This window comes from Anas platyrhynchos, chromosome 4 (assembly GCF_047663525.1).
Source record: "Anas platyrhynchos isolate ZD024472 breed Pekin duck chromosome 4, IASCAAS_PekinDuck_T2T, whole genome shotgun sequence".
Classification (NCBI taxonomy): Eukaryota; Metazoa; Chordata; class Aves; order Anseriformes; family Anatidae; genus Anas; species Anas platyrhynchos.
The window spans coordinates 37,252,988-37,280,432 of NC_092590.1; the positions used below are offsets into that span (position 1 = coordinate 37,252,988).

The 27,445-nt window shown below is 35.9% G+C and overlaps 1 protein-coding gene across 4 annotated transcripts in view; it reads right to left on the minus strand.

The window, feature by feature from the left end:
• The window catches only part of ARHGAP10 (Rho GTPase activating protein 10), a 143,489-nt gene that overhangs the window by 51,571 nt on the left and 64,473 nt on the right, over positions 1–27,445 (minus strand). For all 4 annotated transcript variants that reach the window (XM_027456676.3, XM_027456677.2, XM_027456678.2 and 1 more), the window contains 11 exons: positions 24,907–25,036; positions 23,172–23,278; positions 21,460–21,554; positions 18,238–18,319; positions 17,044–17,086; positions 15,704–15,769; positions 10,688–10,762; positions 4,882–4,969; positions 3,513–3,571; positions 791–896; positions 6–165 (listed from right to left, as the gene is read on the minus strand). In XM_027456676.3, coding sequence (XP_027312477.1) covers positions 6–165; positions 791–896; positions 3,513–3,571; positions 4,882–4,969; positions 10,688–10,762; positions 15,704–15,769; positions 17,044–17,086; positions 18,238–18,319; positions 21,460–21,554; positions 23,172–23,278; positions 24,907–25,036 — 1,011 coding nt within the window. The remainder of the gene's footprint in view (positions 1–5; positions 166–790; positions 897–3,512; positions 3,572–4,881; positions 4,970–10,687; positions 10,763–15,703; positions 15,770–17,043; positions 17,087–18,237; positions 18,320–21,459; positions 21,555–23,171; positions 23,279–24,906; positions 25,037–27,445) is intronic.

Consider the following 27,445-nt stretch of genomic DNA (forward strand, 5'->3'; position numbering starts at 1 on the left):
CTTACCTTTTCATGATTTTCTATAAGGATTTCAACAACTATGTTCTGAAACTTCAGGTCCATGATGGCTGCTACAGTTTCTTCCTGTGGCCTCATTAAGGTTGGTCCAAATACTACCCCTAAATTTGCTACCGTCATTAGATTCCTCTTGGCATGCTTTGAAACACTATTTGAAAAGAATTGAAGGAAAAAACAGGAAATAGGTTATGAAAATTTTCCATTACTGTTGGAAACTGCAGTCTACTTTACAAATGAAAACATTACATTTCCTTAATCCATGTTCTAGAAGTTCTTTTTATGTAAAGTTTCTTCAAATAAAGTCATACTGAATTGTGGAAAACAGAAAACCCATTCTTCCACTGACAATTTAAAAACAAAAGCTGTCTCTTTCTGAACTTAAATATATAAAATGCACTTAGCCTTGGACCCAGGCAAGTGTGAAACCAACTTAAATTTGCTAACAGATCTCCACTATTCACTTTGCCAGAATTTGTGAAAAGAAAGTATAACGTTCACCTTCTCACTTCAATCAAACCCTCAACTGCTGGCAAGACTGCTAAAGTAAATACTTATATGGCTTCATTAACAGATTAGATTTCTGCCTTTACCTCCAAAACATACACAGCATGAGTCAAACGCCTTGTCTGCTTTTGCACATTTGCTGCTTTGTATTGTGTATGACAGCATCAAGATGGGCTTCAGCTCCAGGCATGGTAACCAGGCTATTTGTAGTAAAACAAAGGTAAGGACAAGGGTTCTGACAAGGCAGGAAAGCAGGTAACAGCACTTACTTTGCTAAATGTTTCACCAAAATGTCCAGCATCTCTTTGTTCTTTTCTGGGAGCTTATGGACCAAGAAGTGAACGGCATTAACTCGAGATTCAGGACTTCCACTTTCTACGGGACATAGAAACAAATAAGCATCTCATTAAAGAAAATAATAATCCACAGAAACATAAAACTTCTTCCAACTCTGCATAGAAACATACTGCATATACTTCGCTTGAATGATTACATGTCTCCAAACAGCAACAGTGAACACATGCTTTGTTTTCACAAATAGTCTTGTTCCAGGATTATTATTTTATTTACTTATTTTGTGAACCAATCTTTCAATCCACCTGCAAAAGTATGCCTTTGTTGCTCTATACGTAAAAATTGTCAGATTCTAGTTCTTGTTTTGCTGCCTCAGACTCATCTGCTTTCAAATATGCTGTGAAGTGAGGAGTGTTGTTTCTGGGTGCCACTTTCTCTTTGCAAAAACCTGAAGTGCAATTTTACTACTTTACACGTTACCATTATTAACAGATTGTCCTCGTCACTAGAATTCAATTTTGTTGGTACTATGCAGCTAATAATACTGCATCTATGCTACCTTGCATTAGAGACTGCATAAAACAACACTTGCTGAAGATTAATCTGCTCAGAAAGACAAAAACTAATGATCCCTGAAGACAAAGAAGAATAATGATGCAAAAAAAAAAAAAAAATCCTGAGTGAGATTACTATGATAAAGGGTCCCGAATAACAATGCCATCCCACTCTAGCACAGCACAGAGAGAGTAACAATAAGCAAGGGCCTTTTTATGTTTCTGTGTTGAATTCAATAACTTTGCCCCCATATGTTTCACTAGCACACAAATTCTTGAAAACAAGAATTTGTAAAAGGTGGAAATAAACCACATTCCTACTTGTCAAGGTTATATTAAACCACAAAACTACATAGTGGCTTATAGTGAGAGGAGTGGAAGCATTTATCTTGTATATAACATACTTAGTACAAGTTAAATAAACAGAAAAAAAAAGAATCTACCATGAATGCAAGGTTTTGACACTGTGACTGCTCATCAGGTCCCATTTTACTCCAAGGCAACTTTGATTGTTAAGTGTATTTCATAAAATACCCACCTTATTTCTTTCAGCGCATATTCCTACAGATTATTTTTTATTATTGTTATTATTCTTTGCACATTGATACACATTTTAGGGTCACTTTTTTTTATTCTTTTGCAGTGAACACCTCTGCATAAATTGCAAGATAAAAAAGTTACCAAAACACAAAATGTTTAGCTCCTCGTCAGCTAATCAAAATTAGGACAGTCATAAAAACTTTAGGCTTCTTTAAAACAAGAATACTTCACAAATATGTGAAAACACAAGCCCTAATTAGAGGATGGCTAAGCAACTTAATCTAATTACTATCTACTGTGATCTGTATCACAGTAAAAGAAAATTGAAAGGAGAATTTTTTGTTTTGATTTTAAAACATATATATATATATATAATATAAAATAGTTTCAGAGAAAAGGATATTCCTTACTATTCCTGGCATTGTTTTTTTTATAGCCTACATAGGAAACAACAGTGCATACCTATTTTTAAGTATACCGTAACTCAGATCTGAAATGTTGATTAAATTTTCCTCCCCGTTACATAAAATCAGCGTCTCAACAAAATTGTTTATTACTTATGAACACTGTACTATTTAAAACATGTAATTCTAATAATTTCTTTTACAAAGGAGACTATAAAATAGAGAAGGGAAAATGCTGTGAGAAACTGATGGCAAAACTTCACTGATCAAAAAAAATATTTTAACATTTTAACAAGTGGGCAGACTCACCATCTAGGTAATAAAATCTTGAATTTTGTTTAAGCACTTGGCTTCTGAAATGTGTTTTGGCAATGAATTTCATGGGCTAATTCTCATTATGAATTAAGGGCCACAAGCGAATATATTCTGCAGTCCTGAAAAGTCATTACAGCAAACCAAAAAAGATAAAGCAATTGTCTCAAAGTTTATATTAATTTTGCTTTCCACAGTTTGCCAGAAGTGCTACAGGCTGGAAAGAAAATCAGCTAAATATCTGTTTGATACTTTGCCAAAGGTTTCTTATACTCTTTCTGTCCTCTTCCAAAAAATTCCATGTACATTAGATACCATACAGCTGAACTACAAATGCTGTTCTGCCTTTTCCAAGTCTGTGTTTGAACTGCCATCGTGTAATCTGGCCTGTTCATTCCTTTCTTCAACTAATATATGAGGGGAACATTTGAGGCAGCCTGGATACAGACTAACAAGGCACTGAAAACAAGGGTCAGGCAATTATACTTTCAGGATTTAAATGAGCCCAAGTTGACATATTTTCTTTTACTAAGCTTCTACTCTATAAATGGAAGAAAAAACATCTCGGTCCAAGTAGAATTTTATCATTATACAATTAAGGTAATAAGAATGAAATGTTTAGAATGCATAACCAAAAGCTTTGGCATAGAAGTGAAAATCATGCTATGCTATGTCTGTCACAAACTTGTCCTTCAATAGTCACATCACTTGTGACACGTACTAAAACTGAACACAGGTTAAAACTTCTGTATTCTTAAAACCTTTATTATTTTTATTCCTATATTTTTACTGGGTTGAAGAATTTTTCTGAAACTGTATTTACTGCATGCTCCTAAGGCCACAACTATAAGAAAATATTTCTATTTGAACTACTGTCAAATATTTACTGGCAGGAATGATGAATTCTCCATGCAACTCATACGTCATCAGTGGCTCTGGAAGGCTTCTGTAAAACAAGGATGACATAATAAGTTTATCCATATTCCTTCCATCTGTATTTATTCTAAGAAGGATTTTTTTTTTAAACATTCAGTAGCATAGTCCTTGTATGGGAGGAAAGCATTGTTATGGTAGCCCTTGATTTTAATGACTTTCAGTACAAATTGAAAACTAGGAAATCAGGAAAAACTGAGGAAAATAAGACTAAATACATCCATTCATACTCCATGAACTGAAGCGATGCCTCCAATCTATCATAAGCACCTTTCCAAATTACAACACCGAGACCATTTTACAGCTGAATATTGTAACATGCATACTATGTAATTCAACCTTCCTAAGGGTTTTTAAAATACAGAGGCAAAGCCAATGCCTTGTAAAGAAATAAAGACCATACAGTTAAGTTGCTGAACAGCAACCATCCACAAATCAAACTTCTAAAGCATTTCAAATGGAAAAATTGAAAACCTTAGTCATCGGTGAAAAAGGTACCAAATAACGCAAACCAGAGTTAAAACATCAGAGTTAAAACCTTCTGTTTATTAAGCTGACTCCATGACTGATGCTCACAGAATACCAGAATAAGCACTGAGATGGGAAATACTGTAAGCAGGAAATATTTAATCTAGTGCACACTATTTTTATTCTTTCTTACATTACCTATGACTTTTATCTTCAAAAAAAATTCTTCAGCATTCTTTGATACGGTTTAAATAATAGTAAGAGATTAAAAATACTGTATTTGTGATATGCTATAAGAGATACAGGAAAGTTCTATGTTCTTAGGCAATTAAGTAAAGTATCTCGATCAGGAATCAGCCAAGTCATTTGAACATCTAAGATTCCTACTTTTCACACTCAGAATATTATTACTGTTTCACTAGAATATCAGGAACACCAGTCAGAAGAAAAAGAGGAAGACATTAAAGAATTCATAACCTTTCCCCTTTTCATTCTACCACGTTAAAACACAAAAAGGCAGAAAACTCCTGTAATAATCTCAGCTGACTCAGCTGACAGTAATGACTCTTAGCAAGTTTACCAACAGTTCAGATCTCCAAACCATCAGAGGAGTGCTTATGTATCTAACACAAAATTGTTTTGGGGCTTGTCTCACATGACCACAAGTATTAGTTTTGCTAAATTATTTTGCTTACCCCAAGAAAAATAACAAACATGACATTTGCACAAAATACACCTCTGTTCATACAAGGAAACATAATATAGTCTATGTTATTTGCTTTTCTTACACATAGCATGTGAGAATTAAAATACAAAATTCACAGTCTCAAAAAAATAAATGAGAGAGAGGCTTACCGCAGATACTGCTTCATAGCACTAGTAATTGTCTTCACTTCCCAATCTACAGAGTTTTCCAGATCAACTTCGTTGCAGGTTTTTGCATCTACAAAATAATCAGGAAGTGAAGAGGGGTGTGAAAAAGGTGATTCTAAATCAGTATTCCCTATATGAACTGGAACACATTAGATTTGATTATGCATTTGCTCACATGAATGTGGAAGCAGTATGTCCTTTTTACCATTAATTAATACTAACAAGACTTAATATCCAAACCTCTTTATAAATTCTACTAATGTATTTTATTATAGAAAGCACTTTACTGATTATTTTTTCTTTAATGAAGGATTAAAAATCACTTTCACGTGAAATGATCTCTATAGCAATTGCTATTTTCACACCTTTAATTAAACTGAAAGATGTACACAAACACAAAAAGATGTACATAAACAGTTTAGAAAAAAGACCTAGTAAGGATAACTTATCATTTTCATTATTTAAAACACAAATACACTGAGAAATCTTTTCTAATCTTTTTCATAGTTTTCTGTATAAACAGTTATTTTGGGCTGCTGACAAAAATAGCCAACTGCAATGTGACTGACTGCCTTTACTATGTGAAAACCTTTAAAAGGTGCTCCAAAAGTAGAAAAAGGACTGTTCTCTACTAGTAAGTTTTCTCTACAAGATGGCTTTAATGTCTCCCTTACTTGATCAGTTTTAGCCAAGGGGAAAAATATTTTCTTGCTTGACAATTTGTTCATTTTCTCAAAGCTCCTCCCACCTTTTAGCCAGCTACTTGGTAAAGTCTCATAACATGAAATGCCGTATGCCTGAATGATCAATCAGCTGAAGATTTTTTGACAAAACATTGGAAATAGGACAGCACAATGAAATGTTTTGCAACTAAAAAAAAGTTATGTCTCAAAACAAGAAGCAATAGCTATTTGACAGTTGAGAAGATCACATGTATGTGGCCAAATTAGCTCAATGTATTTTGTACCTTCAAGTACTTGAGCTTTATTACTATTTTATGTTCCTGTCGGTCGCAACAGTAAACTGCAACAACAGTGAGTGACACAGATTACATGTTGAACCATTCATACAACTCAGAATTCATTTGTTATTTTGCTTGTCAGACAAACAACAGACACATTTAAAAAATCAAATTAGGATCCCTGATTAAAGGTACAGTCCTTTTACTGGGACTAAATAATACTGTTCCAAAGGCTGTGCCAAGCAATTATTTCTGTAACTGAATATTCTCCCTCATTATATCAATTATTTAAATCCCATTTTAAAATACAAGTCAGGTTACATTTTCAACCAAAATTGTTAGTAGTCAACCACCACCCAAAATCCTCAAGTCTGTTTCAGGAAAACATTTATATTTTTCTTCTTTTTAGCATGCTAGTTTCTTCTGCTTTCAAATCTCTTTTTGGAGAAGAAAACCTTCTGTAAAGTTCATTAAATAATTTTTTTTTTTTTTTTATTAAACCACTATGTGATATCCAGTGTTTTTAAATAACTGGATATTCAAGTATTCAGTTAATAATCATCAGCTCTCCAATAGTCATTAGTTCTTCTTTACAGTCAAGGGACATACTCAGTTATATAGAACTTTGTGGTGATAAATTTGAGGACTAAAAAACCTGAACATCTCAATTTCAAAACAAGGCTCTTCAAAAAATGTATGGTATTGATGAAATATTTCATACCTCTATGTGGAAAAAAGAAAAAAAGAAAATTAAATTTAGCCCTGCTACCAACTAGTGTGACTGTAAAAAAGCCCTTTTTGAAGGCCCATTAAAGACTTTTTATTCCACTTTTAGTTTGACAGTTGCCATACACAGCTCCTTGCCCCACCACTCCATACACATTTATACCCATGCAAACATACACAAATGTACTCATACATACAAAACAATATATATTTGACTGTTCCTATTTTTCCCTCTTTAAACATCTCAGACTAGTATACGAACTGGAACTTCAACCAAGATTTCAAAATCAACTCCATTAGTTTTCATGCTATTTGTTCACATCACAGCCACTGTGAATTGAATGGCAATTTTACACCTACAAAAATAACTATGCACATTTATGGAACAGTTTTTGACAGATCAACTCTAAATTTCATGCAAATCTTTCTGACAATAAGGGAGCTCAGTTTATAAAACCAGTCCACTTCACTAAACTAGGTTAGAATTAGACTCTCTCTACTTTCATAGGCAGTATGCCCACTGTAGGAGTGTATGCAGACTGTATATAAAATAAAAAGGAATTCAGTTTTGAAAGCTGCCTGTTTTGAAAAGGCAGAGGTATGACAACGTTTTCCACTACAAGATGTAACGTCTGGCATTTTTCAAGACAGGCAGCATCAGAAATCAAAACTGAACTTGTCAGTAGAAACGCAAAGTCCTTAGCAGTCTCTTCACCTTGAGCAAGGGTCTATATGAAAGCTGACTTTGTACTACGAACTCATAGTTGTATGAAATATACATAGACAGTTTGTATGAAACGAACCACATCAGAGCTAGTATGCAGATCACAGATGAGACAGGAATTGGAATTGGTCCCTAACACCTTTCAAGAACTGAGCTTTCTAATGGCTCACAACACACTGAACTGCTTATAACAAAGAGCCCCAGAACACTGGAAGCCATAACTATGTATATCCCTATTTACAGAGTGAGGCATCAAATTAATGTAACATTTACCTGGAAACATGCTGAATGCCTTATTTATCAAATGCCTTTATCACTCAAATTTAGACAAGGTTACTGCTGCAAAATAGACAACCACAGCACAGTCCTGGTTAAAAGCAACTTCAAGGACTAAGTTAATTGCACAAGTTGTGGTGTTTTGTTATTATTGTTTGTGTTGTGTTTTGTTATTGTTGCGTTGTTGTTTTTTTTTAAGCAGAATTGTATATTTCATTGTTGAATGTTATTTTACAGAGGACTTAATTACATTATTTTTTTATATTAAATATGTAAATCTGTGTATTCACAGTATTAGAAAAGCAGGCCTGCATATTTATTTGTTCTTATACTCTCTTGACTCTCAATTTACTTTCCCAAATTTTATAGAAAATATTCTAAGAAAGAGATAGAACCTATATGCTATTAATGTCCTTGGTTACCATTTGGAAGACTTTTTTGCAGTTAGGGCCTTTCAGACAGTGAACCTCACGGTCAATGACAGGTAGCTTAAAATACTTTGAAATATTATCAAACATTTTAAAATACAGAAAGTTAATATGAGGTTTTATGATTCTGAAAGGAACTTTCATATAAAAGGGTATCTAAGAGTATACCCAGAGACAAAGGATTAAAGATTAATCAGTCATTTTAAATTCTCTGTACCACTGTATATCAAAAAGAAACCCTCTTTATTCTTCTCTAAGGACAGACAGATAAAGAGCACAGATAGAATCACTTTCAACAAATCACCTGAAAAAGAGCACCTGCTTGCACCCTAACTTTTTTCTGTTCGGTATTTTGGCTCATCTTGATACCACTGTATTCCTCCTACTTCACATAACTATATGAATCTTTGGAATGACAAAAAACTATATATTTCTAATTAAAATAAATAAAGGCAGGTGCTGGAATCCCTAGTAAACTCTTCCAGCTGCTACTGAACCACTGGCAACCTGAATCTATTTAATTTCGATCTGACTAATGGCACAGAGGAAAATTTACCTGCTAGATCTGCATGCCCAAAGTAAGCCAGTAAGTGTAAAAGTGAAAAACATCTTAGGATATCAAATGCATCTTATCAAGATCCTCTGAGTGACAGCTAATCAGTCTTTCCATGGTCAATGGCTAAAAATGGTTAGTGTTTATCGAGGCTAATTCCAACACAGATAAACAACCATGAGAATCTGCTATATATCATTTTTATTAATCCCAGTTTGTATTTAAAAAAAAATCTTTTGCTACAATACTTTAAAGATACAGGCAGGTTTATGTGCACTAATGGAGAACTTCAGAGTGCTGTTAATATTGATTAAAGTAAGATACCAGAAATTAATATTTAGCAAGGTCATTATGACAGATTGATATGACATACAGGCCCTCAAGCCTGATGTCTTGTCATTTCTGAAAAGACAGCCTGTTTGGGGGGAAGAAAAAAAAAAGGAAGGAAAAGAAAAAGTCTTACAGGTGGCACTGAACTGACAGCAGCATATAATATAAAAGCGCTTTGTCATTCACATAATGTCTGGGGTAATGAAATGAATTCACTTTCTGGCTTCCTCCAGTTTGCCGTGCCAAAGAACACTGTGTTATCAGCACAGATGGAGCATGCATGGTTCTGGAGAAGAGCCTGGTGCAAACTGCAAACAAGCTTCTTTGCATACCAATGAATCCCTGAGAATCAGACCTTTGCTGTCAAGTGACAGGTTTGGAAGCTCTATAAAAATGAACTAATCCCAGTGGTCTTGTCTGACTGCATGTACTGTCAGTGCTCAGGACAAGAAATTGGGAAACACTGCACATCTTGCAGTCATGGCTACTACTTTGGTGAGAGATAGCAGGCAGACTAGGGATTTCATCCAGGTGCCAATACCTCTTTTTTTTATTCCCTAGGGATAGCAAAGTGTCAAGAGAACTACTGTCACCGGGATTAAAGATGCATCAAAATTTCCAGAAAGAGAAGGGGGAAAAGTTTCTGAGAATACTTTTGTGAATCAAAAATGTTAAAAGCTACACATGGCTAACTAGGTATAAGAGAGTCTAAATTGTTAGCCACAAATAAGAGTTATACTACTGAGTTTATTAAAACAAATCCTTTCTCCATCTGTCTCCCGCCTTGGCACAGACATAATTATTATTAATACGTATATTGTATTCCTCCTCTTCAGCCAAAGAGCTCCTCACCAGTAGGCTTAAACTGAATCTTATTTTGCACAGTGATCAACTAAATACACACGAAAAATCACCTGTATATCTTAGACAAGGGAGAAGAAATTTGGAAACCTCAAACAATGAAGCAATAAGTTTCAAACATTCTTAAATTTGGTACTTTGAATTTTCTGAACAGTTTTACAGAATCACACAGAATCACAGAATCTCTAGGTTGGAAGAGACCTCAAGATCATCGAGTCCAACCTCTAACCTAACACTAACAGTCCCCACTAAACCATATCTCTAAGTTCTACATCTAAACGTCTTTTGAAGACTTCCAGGGATGGTGACTCCACCACCTCCCTGGGCAGCCCATTCCAGTGCCTAACAACCCTTTCAGTAAAGAAATTCTTCCTAACATCTAACCTAAAACTCCCCTGGCGTAACTTTAGCCCATTCCCCCTCGTCCTGTCACCAGGCACATGGGAGAACAGAAAATCCACTTCACAGAACCCTAGAATGATGGAGTTGGGAGGGACCTTCTGAGATGGTCTTCTCCAACCCCCTTGCTCAAGTGGGGACACCCAGGTCTATTTCCAGGCAGCTTCTGAAGACCTCCAAGGAGGGAGACTCCACCTCTCTGGGCAACCTGGGCCAGTGCTCCATCATTCACAGACTCAAGAAGTTTTTCCTGATATTAAAGGTGTGCTTCCTGACACTTGCACAAAGCCCACGATTTACTCCTATACACCCTGTACAAGTTCTCTTAGATTCCTGTACCAACTAATCTCACTCTCTGTGCTCAACCAGGGGAGACCTTACAGTTCTACAAGTATAATTTTCATGGAGTAAAGCAAACCAGATGTGTCTCGTATACAGAACAAGTACAGATGCTTGTAACATCAAATATAGACAGCAAAACAAACATGACATAAAATATAGAAAAAATATATTGTAAAATAGAGGCATACCCATCAACAAAGTCAGAAGTCTCTGGACCTTTGAACTCACCCCCACAACTCTGTACAATCCTTGGTCATTTATACCTATTATGCAAAAGGAGAGAAAAAAAAAAAGGGGCAGAAGATCAACCACAGCAATAAGATACACAGTCAAATTTAGCATTAAAACTTTTCCCCAGACGACAAATTATCCTCAAAGTAAGACAGACTATGTACTATTTACACAGTCATGAGAACAACTTTATAAATCAAGTATTGCAAAAATCCTTTTGTTCTTCTGTGTTTTTAAGATAAGTTCACATTATGTTTTGGAAAAAGTTCCACTTCAGATACTGGGAGTAGAAGCAAACAGGGACTAATCTTTCCTTGAAAAATCACTGGCTGTTTTCAGATTTTTAAATGACACATTGAATACTTCATCGTCCACATTCAAGTAACGCAGGAACCAAACCAAAAAATGCTAAATTAAGAATTCCTTAGCAAATGTAATTTTGCTTTTTTCCAAAAACGTGGCTGACAAAAAGAGTTTGGATAAAATAAAGAAAAACTTGAGCCTATTCCCAGTCCTCAAAACCTTTTTCAAGTTTGTAAATGCTTTTCATTTAAGATATGATGTCTCATTCCAACCCACTGGGGTCCACATATGGGTTAAACCCAGAGGCAGCACCACAAGTTATTGAGATCAGTACTTCTGGCTTTGCTAAGGATGAAAAGAGTAGCCATAACCAGCATAATGTTTTCAGTCCTCTGCCATCATTCCATGTAGACACCGGACTGCCTTCCTGTCATTTCTCTATGCCCTTTCTTCCTCTCATACACATTCAAACCTGTTTTTATCCCCAGGGAAATAAAAAATATGACTATAAATTAAAGATAAATGACAGCGAGAGAAGTGGAAGGGAAGGAAAAGGGCAAAATAAGGTATGTCTTTCTGTCTGCTGCACCGTTTCAGATCCCATACTGGGGGAGGTAAAATATTACATGCCTGAAGCTGACACAGATATTTGAGAGGCCATATAATAATCATTAAACACCACCATACTCTACCTCTATATTCATAATGGCCTAGAAGAGTAGAAATAACATAAAATATCTGTTTCTACTCCAAGGAAATCTTTTCAAATAACAGATTATGAGGTATTCTTATTCAAAATATCTTTCAACAAAGGAAGACTTGTGGAGAATTCCCAGTTTCAATATCAAACTGTTTCAACCCAGAGAAGGAAAATTGAAACTAGTAATATGAGAAAAAAGCTTCTTCCTAAAGAAGTATTAGATGCAGTATATAAAAACATTAAATCTTTAATTAATTAATGTCAGACACAACCATAATACAAAGTAAAAGTACAGTGGCAAGAGCTTCACATTGTCTACCTCCCTCCTCCTGCCTGGTCTTGCTGCGTCTCTTCCTACTTCTCTCTCCCCCTGCTCTTCCTCACACCGTCTGCAGCCTCCTCAGGCATCCTCAGATCTCAGAGGACTTGCTGAACTCCTCACTGATAGCACTGAGACAGAGGGGACCTGACATGCTATGGCAGTAGTGCTACTTCTCTCAATTGCTCTGTCTGGGCAGAATCAGCCCTTTTGTTTCCCCGAGATGCCAGTGCCACTCTACTAATGCTGAGCCTTAAGGCAGATGTCATGTTCAGAGCTGGCTTTAAATTAACAGAATATGCCAGATCTCCAGCATTTCATCTGCAGCCATCAAAAAACACAGCTCTGGAATATGCTCAAAATTTAGCTCTGTGCAGCAGAAGGAACCACAATAAACAGTTATGTGGCCACAATGCTATTCTTCTCAGAATATGAAGTTATCAAGTCACACAAATAAGTTTTCCAATGCGGAACAACAGTGTGATGGTATGCTATACAAGCCTTGCAGACTGCCAACACTAAAGAAAAATAAACATGGTCCTTCATCCATTCCAAAGAAGGATGCATTAGGAGTCCATCCTGAGAGCAGCAAGCATTTGTTACTTGAAAATTCTCACAGAAGTCCAGGAAAATTCTGGTAAAAAGTAACACCAAGCTTTTCAATTCTCTAACAAAATGCATCACACTTTTTTTTTTTTTTTTTTTTAATATAATGCCCACCACTACTTTCCACAGAACAAGGCTTCTGCATCACATGCAAGAAATTAAAAAGCTGAAGAAATACTGTCACAGTCAGATACATCTCTGCTTTGGCTTATCTCAGAAGTTGTTTCTTGATTTCCTGTGCTTCTAACATTAAAATTCACAAGAACCAAACTGTGCTGACCCCAAACATTCATAACATACATTTAATGGCTTAAAAATAATTAATGCCAAACCACAGAAACTACTGCTCAATATTAAAACAGACATAATATACAAAAGTCTCTGAAATTGTGGCAGTACTGAAACTAAGACATTCCTCCAGCAGTAACCATGACTCTGTGATAAAAATTATCAGATAATTGATCAGTTTCAAATTCATCAACCTGCAAAAAGCACGGCTAATTGCTAACAGACATCAAGAAGTGCAAAGAGAAATTAATATTTCAACAGTAAATAGCAATAGTTTTAGATTAAACCTTTAAACATACCATTAAATGATGTTTTATTAAAGATATACAAAACCAGTTTGAAACAGCACTGTTTCTGATTTAATCTGTACATTGCAGATCTTCAACATACCAAGGAGAGATAATGCTTGGCATTTAAGGAGCACAACTGATGAGGTGACTCATTTCAAGGAATAGCTTAGCACTGCCTAAAACGTTGAGGGGCTCAGCTACGTCTGCGGGCTCAACCCATCACTATTAGCAGCTCTGAGGGGTGAAGCCCTGCAGTGCAATTTTCCTCACATTTGCAAGATCTAAAGATGGTTGGCAGTCTGATACCAGAATTCGGCACTGGAACACGATTTGCGAAACATGCTTAGAAAGTTAAGTAAAATATAATTTACACTATTGTAAGGAAGATATGTCTGCAGACAAGTTTGGCATGTGGCTGGCATTGTAAGTGTGGCTGACACAGGCTATTAACAGAGCTGCAAATTTAACTTTTTATATCATATTCCAGTACAGAAAGAGTCGCACAAGTGACACTCTTGATTCAAAGTAATACCAGATTTATTTATTTATTTACATTTAAAAAAAAAGGTTTTATACTTCCTCCTCACCATCTTCTATCTTTCTTGTGAAAAGAAAGACAGCTCAATGCTGCCATCTGTCTCTACAGCTCAGATTAGCAGCTCCTGTAGGTCTAAAATTAAGGCAAATGCTACTCTCCCAACACTTACCTACCACATGCTCAACCAACTACTTGCACACAAAAACATGCACAGAGTCTTTACTACTGGAGCAAATAGCTCTTTTATGCTTCCGTAAACTTTTAACCCTGCTTTATTATTTTAAGCACAGAACTATAAATACATGGCATAATCAAAACAAAAACCCAAAACGTTCCCTCGGAGACAAAACATGCATGCATATCCAAACAGAACTGTGCTCCGTATGTGAGAGACAGGCTCAATATAACATTGCCTTGATAGCTCAGCATCTTCTATTAGGTAAAGCTGTGTTCTTATCCAGCAATGCAAAAAGAGCACTGAATCAGAAGCAAATTTACATTTTAACCACGACACTGTCTTTGATTTTTCTATTCATTCAAAGCAAATCATTTCGTTCTTGGCTTTATAAAACTGAACGTAACTGAGAAAAAATTATCCAGCCATTGACAAGTTTATGTTCAATATCTCTGTTATGCTCTTCTCTCTCTGAATACCAGACTTTCTGCTATGACATGACAAGACTATTCTCAGTTTCCACCCACACTAGACTGTCCTCTCTTTCCACCCACGCCAACCTCACACCCATTATGATTAAAAGAGATAAAAACATGGCACAGAAGCACAATCTCTGAAGAGGCATCTGTCCTGTTTTCTTCTGCCGAACATAACTTGCCTTTGATGTGTTATTGAAGTAAAATAGTCAAGTAAAAATTGTTTTAAAAAGAAGTATAGGTATAAAATCTACAGGTCTGAAAGACAGACTTTCTTCACCACTGTACAACTCTTTGGACAAATCCTTCTGAGGCAAACAGTTCAGTATTTTCCCAGTCCTCTTTGTGTTTAGCTCTGCAGACATCCACAGAAGGTCCTGCAGGTTCTGCAGAAAACAGAAACTTATCCTTTAGGAATGCTTCAGCCAGTCTCCTGTATGAACTCACTATTTTGTTTGTTAGGCCTTTTTTGTTTGTTTTTAGTGCAGTTGATGTTATGTTCAGAATCAGTAAACTGCAAATAATCATCAACTCCCTGAAATGTTATGGATGAATCAACTTCATTGAACCAAAGATGTAGGGATTGCTGAGCTCCTAAAAGGTAGCAAGCTCACCTATATCCGTTCTTGGAACCCTACATATTTATTCAATACTGATTTTTTTTCCTTAAGTACTTTCCAAAACAAAATTAACAAATACCTCTTGAATACTGCTTGTGTATACACCTTTCTCTTCTGTCCCCAGTTTTGGAGGTACAAGATTGAGTGTGCTGAATAGTAAGCCTGAAAGCATCCTTGCCTCATCCTTGTGAGACCGTGACTCCACCAAAAATATTTCAATACTTTTTGTTATTCACTTGCCTGCTTAGCTCCTGTTCTTGTCTTCAGTGGCTGAATGGAAAAGCTTCAAAGTCAACAAATAGAATACTAAAATTAATTAGTCTTTTCCAACAGTAAAGCAAAAGCATAGGAATTGCCTACAAGATAAAGGGTATCTTCTCAGCTGTTGTGCACCAGTATTGGCTTTCTTTTAGGGAGGTGTTATTACTCCCTTCTGAGCACTTCTTGAAAGCACATTTGTTGAAGCAGAGCAATACAGTAAAGGCTGGAACTGGATGGAAGAAAGCTCCTGAACTGGCCAATGTAATCAGTGAAATCTCTACCACATTAAGTCTTTCACAGAGATCTACAAGGAAACTAGATCACACAGGCCTTTAAAAGCAGACCAACTGCTCCATTCCCTCCACAATCAGAAGTGTTTTGTTGGATTGATCATTACCTCGTGTTTCAACAGCATTGATGCACTTTTTGATGACTGTGAATCCTATCTTATCCAATTGTGCACCTAAAACAAAAAAAAAAAGTTCAAAAACCTTTAAAACACCATTACAATTATGCCTTTTGCTGAAAAATAATACTGGACTTAACCACATGGCTAGTACTTCTCAGACAAAACCATGTAAATATTTTGAAACAGAAGTACATCATCACTTTTTCTAGAGAAATTCCTCTTTTCTCATAGCCCTACCTAGGCCAAGTTAAGGCACATTCTGGTGGTAGTGGCTACACTGAAACTGTTCACAGCAGCAGCTTTTAAAGAATGGGATCTCTAATTAGGTACATATGTTGGCAGATGCAAAATGGAGTTTAACAATACTTACTGAAACATTGACAACATCTGAGAGAGTTAACCAAATGGGACAAGGAAGTACTTATGATGAAAAAACATAATCATGAACAGCAGGCTTTTACTGAGGCCTACCCAAAGCCAAAGGAGTTCCCACACTAAAGATACAGGACACATGTATATCATTGCACAGCAGTTAATGATCTGACTACATAGAAGCAGATGCATTAACAGGACAACAGCTGAGATCCAGCATTCCTTTGTTGTTCCTATCTTGTTCTTTTTCTTCACATCAAAACTTCATTTAAAAGCTTATATTGCAAAACTGCCCTTCCCCCAAACATCTGGCTTTCTTGCTCCTGGGGACCTAGGCTTGCATCACTAAAATAAAAATCTGTGGAAAAACTTCTATTAATAAACACAGCTTTATCCAACAATATTTAAAAAACAAAACAAAACAAAAAGACACACTTATATTCCCTGATAATGTAAGAAAGATAGCTGTTTTAACTCATACATTTTGCTAACTGAAGAAAGCTAATGTTGTTTAAAGAAAGCCATTTCTTCTACTTCCATATTATGTAGTTTACATTTTAAATACATGCATTCAGTGTTTTTCCTGACCTTTATGTTCAGCTCTACTTTTAAAACCATATTTATGCATTCAAACAGATGTGTACACACAATCTGGATTAAGAAATTGTGATACACTTTCAAATTAACCCCTTTTTAAGTCACTTCAAGCATGATCTTAAATTGGTGAAAACAGACTGTTTGTTTAGCTTATGTCCAATCCTACAATTCTTACATATGTAAGAAACTGTGTTACTGTGGAAACTCATTAACGACAAGATCTAAAAAAGTACATTCAGAACTTGGGATTAAAAATACAATATTTAATTAAGTTGGAACCACAGACAAATTGTATATTTGCACTTCTCTACTGTAAAGTGTTAACAAAAATCATCTTTAGTAGTAATTCAAATACTTACTTCCCTCTCGTTTCGCACTTGCTTTATTCAAATTGATGAACAGCTAAGAGAAGAAGAGTAGAAAGACTAATTATTTTAAAGAATTGTATGAAACCATAAACAAAAGACTCCATCTTACTGCCCAGTAGGCACAAATCATCAGAACTCGAACAGTAGGACAAAAGAGCTCCGGTCCCTCAGAAAGTAAAGATTTGCAGTTTTTAAGGAGTGAAAATTTTCAGAAATTCTCAATAAACTTGGTTCCTTGGGGAGCAGAACAAGCACAGCTGTAGTCACTAAAATGAGTTGTGATTTGAGCACTCCTTTCTCCTATGTTTCTCTGCAGATTAATTTCCCACAGTTCACTGAAATCATTTCATGAATCCTGGGAGTTAGGTCCCAGCTCAGCATTCCCAGAAATTGTAAGCTTACTGGACAGTTCAGACAGCATGTGATGGTAATAAACACCTCTGCAGATTAAAAGAGATTTCTGCAACAACGTCAATAAAACTTACTGTTAAAATCCCCAGTAGCCAACTAATGTGACAGAGACACTACTGTGTTACTGACTAGACTGCGCCATTAATTTTGGCCTACAAGACCAATATAATATTTACAATTCTAAGAACAATCTGCTGCTCTCTTTCAACTCTGCAGCTCAGATCCATTTCTCGATGTGAACTAGAAATTAAGCAAACTTAATGACAACCTTATTTCCAATGACACAGATATTTTTTGATCTATTTTGTAAAAAAAATAATACCGCAGCTAACTCATGCAATACTTGCCACTGGAATACAGTATGTCAGCATATGGCTAAGTGAACATGCTTATAGTAGACATTTTCTTGAATACTAATATTACCATTGTGATCGGAAACCATTCATAAAAACCAAAGCTGGTGTTATAATGAAAAATACCTCGTATCAGCATTAACAGATATAAACACTGAGCTTTACCAACGTACTCATCTCTCCCAAGTTTTATTTCACTTTTACTCCTTCTTCAATGAATCTAAACTACATAAATTCAGTTTATTGAAGTGCAAATGTGATCAGGAAGAGGGGGAAGGGAGGGATTTCTCCATTATAATACAAAAATGATCTTATGATCATCAGAAGATCAGCAATGATCTTTTGAGGTCCCTTCCAACCCCTACAATTCTGTGGAAAAACAAACAAACAAACAAACAAAAACATTAAAAACATCACTTACAGCTTCTTTTCCATCCAAGGCTTCCATCCACAGCTTCCTGTCTTCCTCAGAAAATGCCTGCATGGTCACAGGAACTCCAGGCCTGCAACCACACAGAGTAACTGCATTCACCAGCAACTAAAACATGGTCTTGTCAAACTCCACTTCCAAATGCATTAAAAGCTCATTGTCCTAAAGTCTAGGGTTTTGCTTAATTACTGAACACTGCTCCTCATTGAAGTAAAAGGAATAGAAATGATGCGCACAGCAGGAAATAGAGAGGATGGAAAGGAAAAAGGAAAGCGAATGTAATCTCCAAACTATTTATTTAAAACAGCTCATTGTTGATGGCTTGTTGATTCTAATGCTTGCTGAGAGTTACTGAGCTTTCTGAATTCTAAACAGGCTAGCTCTTGTGTTGGCGTGCTATTACAAGGGGAAAAAAAGTAACAAATTCAACTTTAAAGCACTAACTTTAATGACTATAGTTTTCCAGTAATTCTTTTATCAAAATAATCAAGTCTTAATGCAGCATGTCCTTACAAAACTCTAGTGTTATAACTTCCCTAACAAGTAACATGGACAACCATGGGACATTGGGATTACTGAACAGAGATTAACAAAAATCTACTTTGTATTTATGTAATAGGAAAAGAAAAAGAGCAATTGTGTGGTTCAACGTAATGTACAAAGCAAGGAGAGTAAAAAGCAGAACAGGTTGTTTGGGTAATTATTTTTTCTGCAAATTTAGAAAAATCATTATATTCAGCCTGCCAGTATTTTGGGCAAATAATGTAAATCTCGTTATATAGAGATAGATAGAAATACAGAATTAATTCATAACATTCTCCACATTCTCTCTCTCCCTCTCTCTTTTTCATATTAAACCTATCTTCCAGCAGCAAAATAGCTGTAGGGAAAAATGGTTTCAAAACTCATAGCATAGAGAAAAACAGAACAAATTCCACTTTTCCTTCAAAACTGTAACAGTCTACTCAGTTTATATGTTTACAACCAGAGTTGTTTCTAGAGAGATGTTTCTAGTTCATTTTCACTGTGCCAGAAAGTTTATCAAAAGTTTATCAAAGTTACTCTCATAACTCCTGTATACTTTCTTTTCAGTAAAATTTTAACCATCATGATATCAAAGATTATCACCTTGAGGCAATACATTAAACTCAGCATATACTTCAAAAAATATTATTTGTCATCAAGTTAAAGTCAAAAGAGACAAAGCCTTCTCTCTTTCTTTTCCTGTATTAGAATAATGCTCTTTCTTTATCAGTATTAGACAGGAGACCCATGCTGTCTCTTTTCTAAGATTTAAACTTCTCTACATTTGCTCATTTAGAAAAAAAAAATAATTTTGGTTTTCTTCTAAAAAGAAAAATCTGTAAACTTTCAGCTAGCAGATCCAAGCAAACTATGCTCGTCACTTAAAAGGCTGAACATTTGCTACTGAAAAGTTCTTCCTAAACTTATCCAGTCTTCCCTCCTTCCAAAGCACAGGAACAAAGAAAACCCCATGGCCAACCATCAGTCTGTACATTACTTTATAACTTGGACAAGCTGAGGGATAAGTGTGTCCTGAACTGATACCAAGGAAACGAGCTAATGGCCTGCAGCATGCAACTAATCTCCATGGGAACATCTCAGTATTACACACATATATTATTAAAAGAAAAATGTGTGATATCAAGGTCACAGTGGACCAGTTGTGTCTATTATATCTAGACAGAAAGATGGATTGTATTTTTCCCGCTTTTACGAGAACAGAATGAAAAATTGTTTTGTGGGATCAAGGAAGCACTGCTATCCATCCATCTCTGTTCGACTCCAGATACCAGAACTCTAGAGAGGACATACTGAGGGGAAGCAACTGACACTCCTCGTGGTACTTTTTCAGTGACTATCAGACTCCGTTTGGAATCTAGTTTCCATACTGATCAATACACTGACACAAGAGGAATTATGTCAAGGGCTTAAATCTCTATTCCATTTCCTAACATCGGGACAGTGCTGGAACAGTTAATCCACATCCCCATCAAATCATAACCGCAAGTTCAGACCCCTGCTGTAGACAAAAACAGAGCTGTAAATGGTACCTTGTTATCTCCCACATATACTGAAAGTTTACAGACACAGTGGTAGTTCTGCATTCCTTCACCCATTGCTTGCTACAGAAACAGGCATGCCTTAGGCAAGCTGGCCTGACTGGCCTCACCAGCTAAGCACAGCATCTGACCAAAGACTGGGCATGTGCCTATGAGCATCATCACAGACATACCTGCAGCACCAACTACCACAGGATAGAGGGGCCTGGCAACATTGACCACACCACATTTTAAGTGAGTGGTGTTATGAATTTGATGGGGAAAAAAAGCTTTAAACCTGAAGATCTGTTACATGATAAAACAGAATGCAAGTAAATTGCTATAAGGAAATGTGTTGGTTAAAAACAGCTCAAAAGGGGTGAATTTAAAAACTCAGCAAGACTTCATAAACTTCTATCTAGCATTTAATGCACCAAAAGAACATGGCCTTACCACAATGTTATTTAACTGCAGTGCCCTATTAGGTTAGATTCTCTCACCTTCGTAAATGAAGGAAGACTACAATGCTGATGGAAAAGCAATATTGATCATATTTTAAGATCCTTTTAGCAAAATTTATAAATAAACAATTACTCTCTTTTGAAATAAAGCAACAGAATGGTAGTGTTTCAAAAAGGCAGCAGCAACAACATTCAAAATGCATTACATTATTAAACTAGCCACAAAAAGCTTCAAAATCCAAATGATTTTATTTCTAATCTGAGAATCCAGCACAATCCATCAGCAACATGACACTTCTTGAAAGCAGACTTGTGATACAATATGGTCAAGACTGTATGAATTATCCACTGTGATCATAGGTTTTCACTACAGCTACGTGTACTTTGAGTTAAGCCACGTTAATTCACTACAATAACAGTAATTTATAACAGTTTATCTTTCTATGCTTTTCTTTTATGTGATACCTCAAGACAATGCCCACTTTTCAGTTTAGATCCTCACTGCTTCTGCTATACACAGCTGAGGTAAAATGCGTAAGCTATGACAGTGGCATGCAAGCTCCTCTAGCAACTGTTTCCCACTGGCAGTTTGAATGATCATTGGAAAAAAAAAAAAAAAAAAAGTAATTTTACAGTAATATTTACTAATACTTAGAAACAGTCCTTTCTAATGTGTTTCATAAGCTTACCTGTCTGAAGCTTCTAAGTCGAAACAGAATCGCCTGTCGATAGTATCTATATTTCTTTTGGTACAATATGTAAGGATGAAGAGTTCCTCATCACCCTGTGAAAAGAAAGGTTTTCTATGCTTTATGCCAGTAATTGAAAGCCTCAGTAAGTCAGGAATACCAAAAAAAAGTATGATGAATTTACATTAAAATAATAGCAAAAGCTTTACAGAAAACTGATACTTGAAAAAAAAAAATGCACTCAGGGTTGCCATTCAGGTCACTACACAGCAGTGAATAAATTCCATGGCCATTTAGGGGACACAAACACAAAAATATAAAGCCGACTTTAGCTGGTACTTTACAGTGTGACACAGCAACACAGTAATTTAACAAAAATATTTTGTCATCGAAGTTTTGCATGTAACAATATAAGCAAACATTGAGTGTAAGAGACTTTCATTCTCCTCTTTCATGCCAGACACAGCAATCTCCATATTAAAGGCTACTGTTACAATAACTAGAACAAAGTGTTCTTTACTCTCTGGAATCTGCCTTACAGACCCAGTCATTTCTTCAAGACTGACCAACACTAGGATTGTATTTTACCCTTAAGAATTGAGAAATCAAACAAATTCTTCTGTGAATGCCATATCAGTTGTACCAGCTTTAATTAGGATTAATTGTGCATTTTAATTATTTTTGTCTTATTCAGCATCTCCAGAGGCAGGAGATGAATGAAGGAATAATTGCACTGGTATCTTTTAATATAGCAAAAAGGGCTTCCTAAGTGTTTTAGAAGGCCAAATACTTATCCACATGCTTTATTAACTAGCATTGCTTACTACAGTTAGAGTAAATCAGGATTAAAAAAATCATAAAGTATTGATATGATTAAGGAAGCCAACTACCACCGATTTTCAGTACAGCAGGTATTCTGGTGCTTCTGAAAGATTATCCCCAATTCAATATATTTGTAAATATGCACAGCCCTCAAATTATGAAAGCCATCTTCCATTAATGGGATATAACACCTAGATAAAATTTGAACAATGTGACTTCTAACCAAATCTGAAGATTGGGCAGGGTGCTACATTTACAGGAATATTGACATGAGCATTATTTTCAATCTTCACATATCTTTTTTCCTTGCAACAAAATGCTTTTCATACATATTAATACATTCATTTAATGCTTCATCTCTGAAGGTGCTAAGTGCCTTTAACTCCCAACTATTTCAATACAAATAAAAGCCATTCAAAGATCAACAGAGTCTTGGGTCTTGAATATTTCAGATGCTATCAAAAGACACCTGAAATTACATTCAGTTGTCAGTACATTCCTATTTAATAGGAATATAGTTTCCAGGTCCTCTTCTAGTACTTACATCTACCAAAGAAAAATCTGACTAGAGAGTGTAAGAAAGAATTTTTTAAATCCATTGTATTTTCTTAATTTATACTTTAACAAGTTAAATACTTCACAAATAAAGCAGTGCGTGTTAACTGCATTGTGTTGTCCGGTCTTCTAAAAGCAAGCAATTGAAGAGTCTGCAGAAAGCCCATCTATTAAGCCATTCCATTACTTTATGTTCATAGCCTTAAATGGCACACTGAGTTGCATGAAGAAAGAAGACAAAAAGGTGCAGGGAGGTGGAGAGGGAAAAGACTTGACATGTCTTATCTGACACATCCACTCATCTTGATAAGAGTAGAATACAAAAATATACTTACAGCTTTCCCTCCTGATCTGTGTTCAAATGGGATCATGGTGAACTTCTTTGTCTCTTTCCTGTATGTGCAATAGTGCTTCACCCAGCTGGAACCAAAGGGGGCAGGCCCTATGTAAATGGAAGCACTAAGTATTATCTGCTATTTCCAATTTGTGTTTCATTCTCTTGCTATCTAAAATGTTACTTAGAAGTCCTATTTAACTCCTAAGAATGAAGTGTTTAAAACAAAGTAATTAACTAAGAACATTATACAAAGTAAAGCAAAAACTAAGTGGTAATTACTATTCTAAAACTTGATATATGTTACGTTACATATTTACACATAATGATCATTGGAAAGAATTATCACTGTATATACCTTTACCTCAGATACAGACAAAACCTTTTCCCAAGACAATAAATATCCCTGTGAAACTGTAAAGCAGAACATGGAAATCTAGTTTGAGCTTAAGTAACTGCAGATTAATGCATCTATGCTGTAAGCTCCACATTATCTACTGATTATGATATGACTACATTTTCTGACACCAAAACTCACTCCTAACTATTCAACGGTACACACCCTACATTGGATACAGAAATCAGCCTACTGCATACACTATAATTTGTACCATAACGTTGACTATTAAAACTTGGATTCTGACCCCCTGTTACCTCCTCACTTCTATTAATTTACTTTAAAAAAAGTAAAAATTAAAAAGGCCTGCAAAGGAATCCTCTTTTAATGTGCTCTGCCCTGAAGCATCAGGGAAAATCTTCGTGACTCACTTAAGCTGACAGCGGATTTCACTGCTCCTGAAACTAGAAGGTCTCACTGCCCTGCTCCTCCCCAACTCAGTTTCAGACATACCCACCTCTTCAGAATCCTTCCAGTTGATTCTAAAGCTCATGATGACTAAGACCAGTGAAATGATCTCATACCATATCTGTTTTTCTTATTTTGTTTCCCTTTGTTTAAAATCTTATTTCTAACACTGTAATACTAATAATTCCATCAAAAATGTTGTGGTCTTCTATTTATGAGATGTTTTACAGAAGCCCTTACCTCAAAAATATGATTAAACATCATAAAAGTAAAATCTCTCACCAAAATAAGCTAACAAACTTTCTATAACAACACATATCTAACAAGCATGGCTTACACAAAATGTTTAAAACAACAAACAAACAGATTTTATGGTTATTTCTTGAGAAGTGAGAGCGCTTCATCTTATTTGGCCTTTTTACTACAGTGAGAAGAATTTTCATTTGTTCAAAGTACTGACATGATGTGTGACATCTTCACAGGAAGATTTTCAACACTAGCTACCTAGCATATAACCTGGTTTATTTGGTCCTATGATCACAACCAGGTAATGAGAGAATATTACTGAACCAAAGAAATGACAGTCAACTTCACCATACTAAACTGATAAGGCCTGATTTTCAGAGATTAATTTGACAACTCATGTTGTTGTCTGACAACAAACGTCTGACAACTCTAAGGGAGGTCATTACTAAGGCATTAAAAATAAAATCAAATAAAACTTACTTGAATTCAGTCAATTCTTGCTTAAAACTGTCACACTTTTACCACATTTGTTTTATGACCTAGCGTAACACTGCCATTACAGACTTGGAACATTTATTCAGATGAGTCTGTTTAACAAGCTGTAAATTGTCTTCATGCTATCTGTAGAAATAAGCCTTGCCTGCATGTGCATTATGTGCGCTATAGGAATACAAAAACATCTTACTTTTTTCCTGTACATAGAGATAGCCTTCCATTGTGAAATGATTTGCTCTTTTATGTTCCTGAGGATTTCTTCTGATCTTGTTCATGAGCTCCTCGACCTCTGACCTTGTTCCTTCAAAACGATTTCGTGTCTAAAACAAGATGGCAATAAAATATTACTAAAGGGAGCAGAAGAAAAACTTATTCTTTCTGGCAGTAGCAGTTATAGTAACTATTATTTATAAAAAGAGAGAACGATAGAAGGCCATTTTAGGATGATCAGTACACAATTTCTATATGCATTTACTCTTAAAATTTTCTGACAATACTCGAAGTGTCTTTTAGAAATTAATTGTTATAACTGGAAAGCACACAAAGACAGTCAGAGTAGATTTCTAAAACAAGGTGTTGACCTGTTCAGAAAGAACTGAAATATTGATTTAAAAATTCAAGTTTCTTAAGCGAAATATTACTGCAAATGTTGTCTCAATTCATGAGATCCTTACTTGTTGTCAGGAAGGAAAGGAGACTCTGTGGTTATCGAGAAAAACATGACAAGAAGGTCACCAATAATTTATATACATTGAGACCATTCACATGCCAAATGTTTCGGTCACACAAAAGCTGAATCATGCAAACCAAATATGCATGCATTTAAAGAAAAAAAAAAAAGTCCAGATTATTATTATTATTGCTGGGTGCCACTCACTTTAAAGTTTTAAGCAGTAGCAAGAGAAATATTTACTAAAATATTAGTTTTTAAAAAAAAAAAAAAAAAAAAAAAAAAAAACAGAAAGCAACCACACCATCCATAAAGTATAAAATAGAACTAAACAAAATAACAGAGTAGCTCACACCTGACACAAGGAAATCTTTGGTTCAGTCTGCAAACCACCGACAATTGGCCAATGAGCAAATACCAAAACAGGCACAGTAATAGTTTTTTCCACATACCCACTTATCCAAATTGCACAAACTGAAAACATATACTCAAGCTGGTATTTTGCCCAGTTGGTTACGTGCATTTTGAGGCAAGCACATACTTCCAGATGCATGCTTATATGCCTTGTTGCTTTTTGAAAGCACCTTTATTTTGCTGAAAATGGATCAGCTTTAGAAAATGATGCCTTACTTCAACTTTTCACAAAAAGCATGCAGTTGCACAAACAGACAAATAAATACATCATGAATACAAACGAGTATCCATTCTTGTACCTAGACAGTTAACAGTATGTGCCTGGCTGGTCATCTGTACGTGCAAATTCTAGATTTATGCTTGGAAGGAGTTTATTGATGGCCACAAATAGAGTCCATGCAAGCTGATCAGAGCAGCCACACATACCCATATGTTTTAGAGACAAAAGATACTCTTTTTGGTGATGTCTAGGAACAACTGCTTTCTTACCTGCAGGCAAAACAACTGGTCTGAACCCTCCCCACATCCATAGTCTCAGTCTCAGGTCACATCTGCTCACAAATTTATGAGTCAGACCCCACACAAATTAATTTCCAAGGCTCCAAACGATTTTCAGAGTTCTTTTTCATATTTCCCCAGAAGAGCTGCAATAAAAACTACACTCTCTACCCAAGGCAAGGGCAAAAGCTGATTGTGACAAACTGTTCATATCTATATCTTACTGGCTGAGCACTGATTGCTGCTAGATGTTTTAAACGATTCTGCCAGGACCTTTTCTGTATTAGCTGTGCAGCAATCACAAATCCATGTGTGCAACATGCACTCTGGGAACATTGGGAAGAAATGCCGCAGGCTCCTGAAGGATCAAAACAAAATTCCAGCTGGTGCTTCTCTCTACCTCTTTCCCCCATCTAATCTCTCTTTCAAAGCTCTCTTGAAAGAGTCACATAGAGAGCACTAAACTCAAGAGTGCTGAATTACAGATGTGAATCAGACCACAAACAGCACAAATGGTGGTGGTTTCACACCTATAGGGCAACCTGCTACTGACAGGAAAGGGATGCTGTTTCAACACCATCTTTCTGTCTTCCTTTGTGTTATGACAAAGCTGAGTTTAACCAGGAGTCTATTAGAGCTGCTCCACCAGCAAAGCTACATCCTCCTCTTCCCTAGGAAGCCACACTTTGTTTGCAGGAGAGAAATCATCAAGGCTGCAAGGATCCATGCATGGGGCTGAGCAAAGAACTGAGATAACAAGAGAAAAGTCCCAGTTGCACTTAGCAAGCAAGGGTTGAGAGAGCACAGGGAATCAAGTTAGACATGCAAGACTATCACAAGAGAGTAAGATTATTTGTTGAAAGCATTGACTTATTGGAGTTTGGGGTAAAATTTGGGTTTTCTCTTTTTCTTTCCTCCATTTTTTGGGAAGGCATGATCTGGGGCACGGTATGGAGAGAAAATCACCAATGTCATTCTTAAAGTAAAGATAACCTGAACAAAAATAAAGGCTAAGAGGATGGGAAGATATGAACTGTAGCAGACCAGAGAACAAAGGCATGTAAAACGTGTCAAGATGAACACTGTAGGCATGCTTATGCTACGTACACGTGTATGTAGCTCCAAACTATTACAGAAAAGAAGGAAC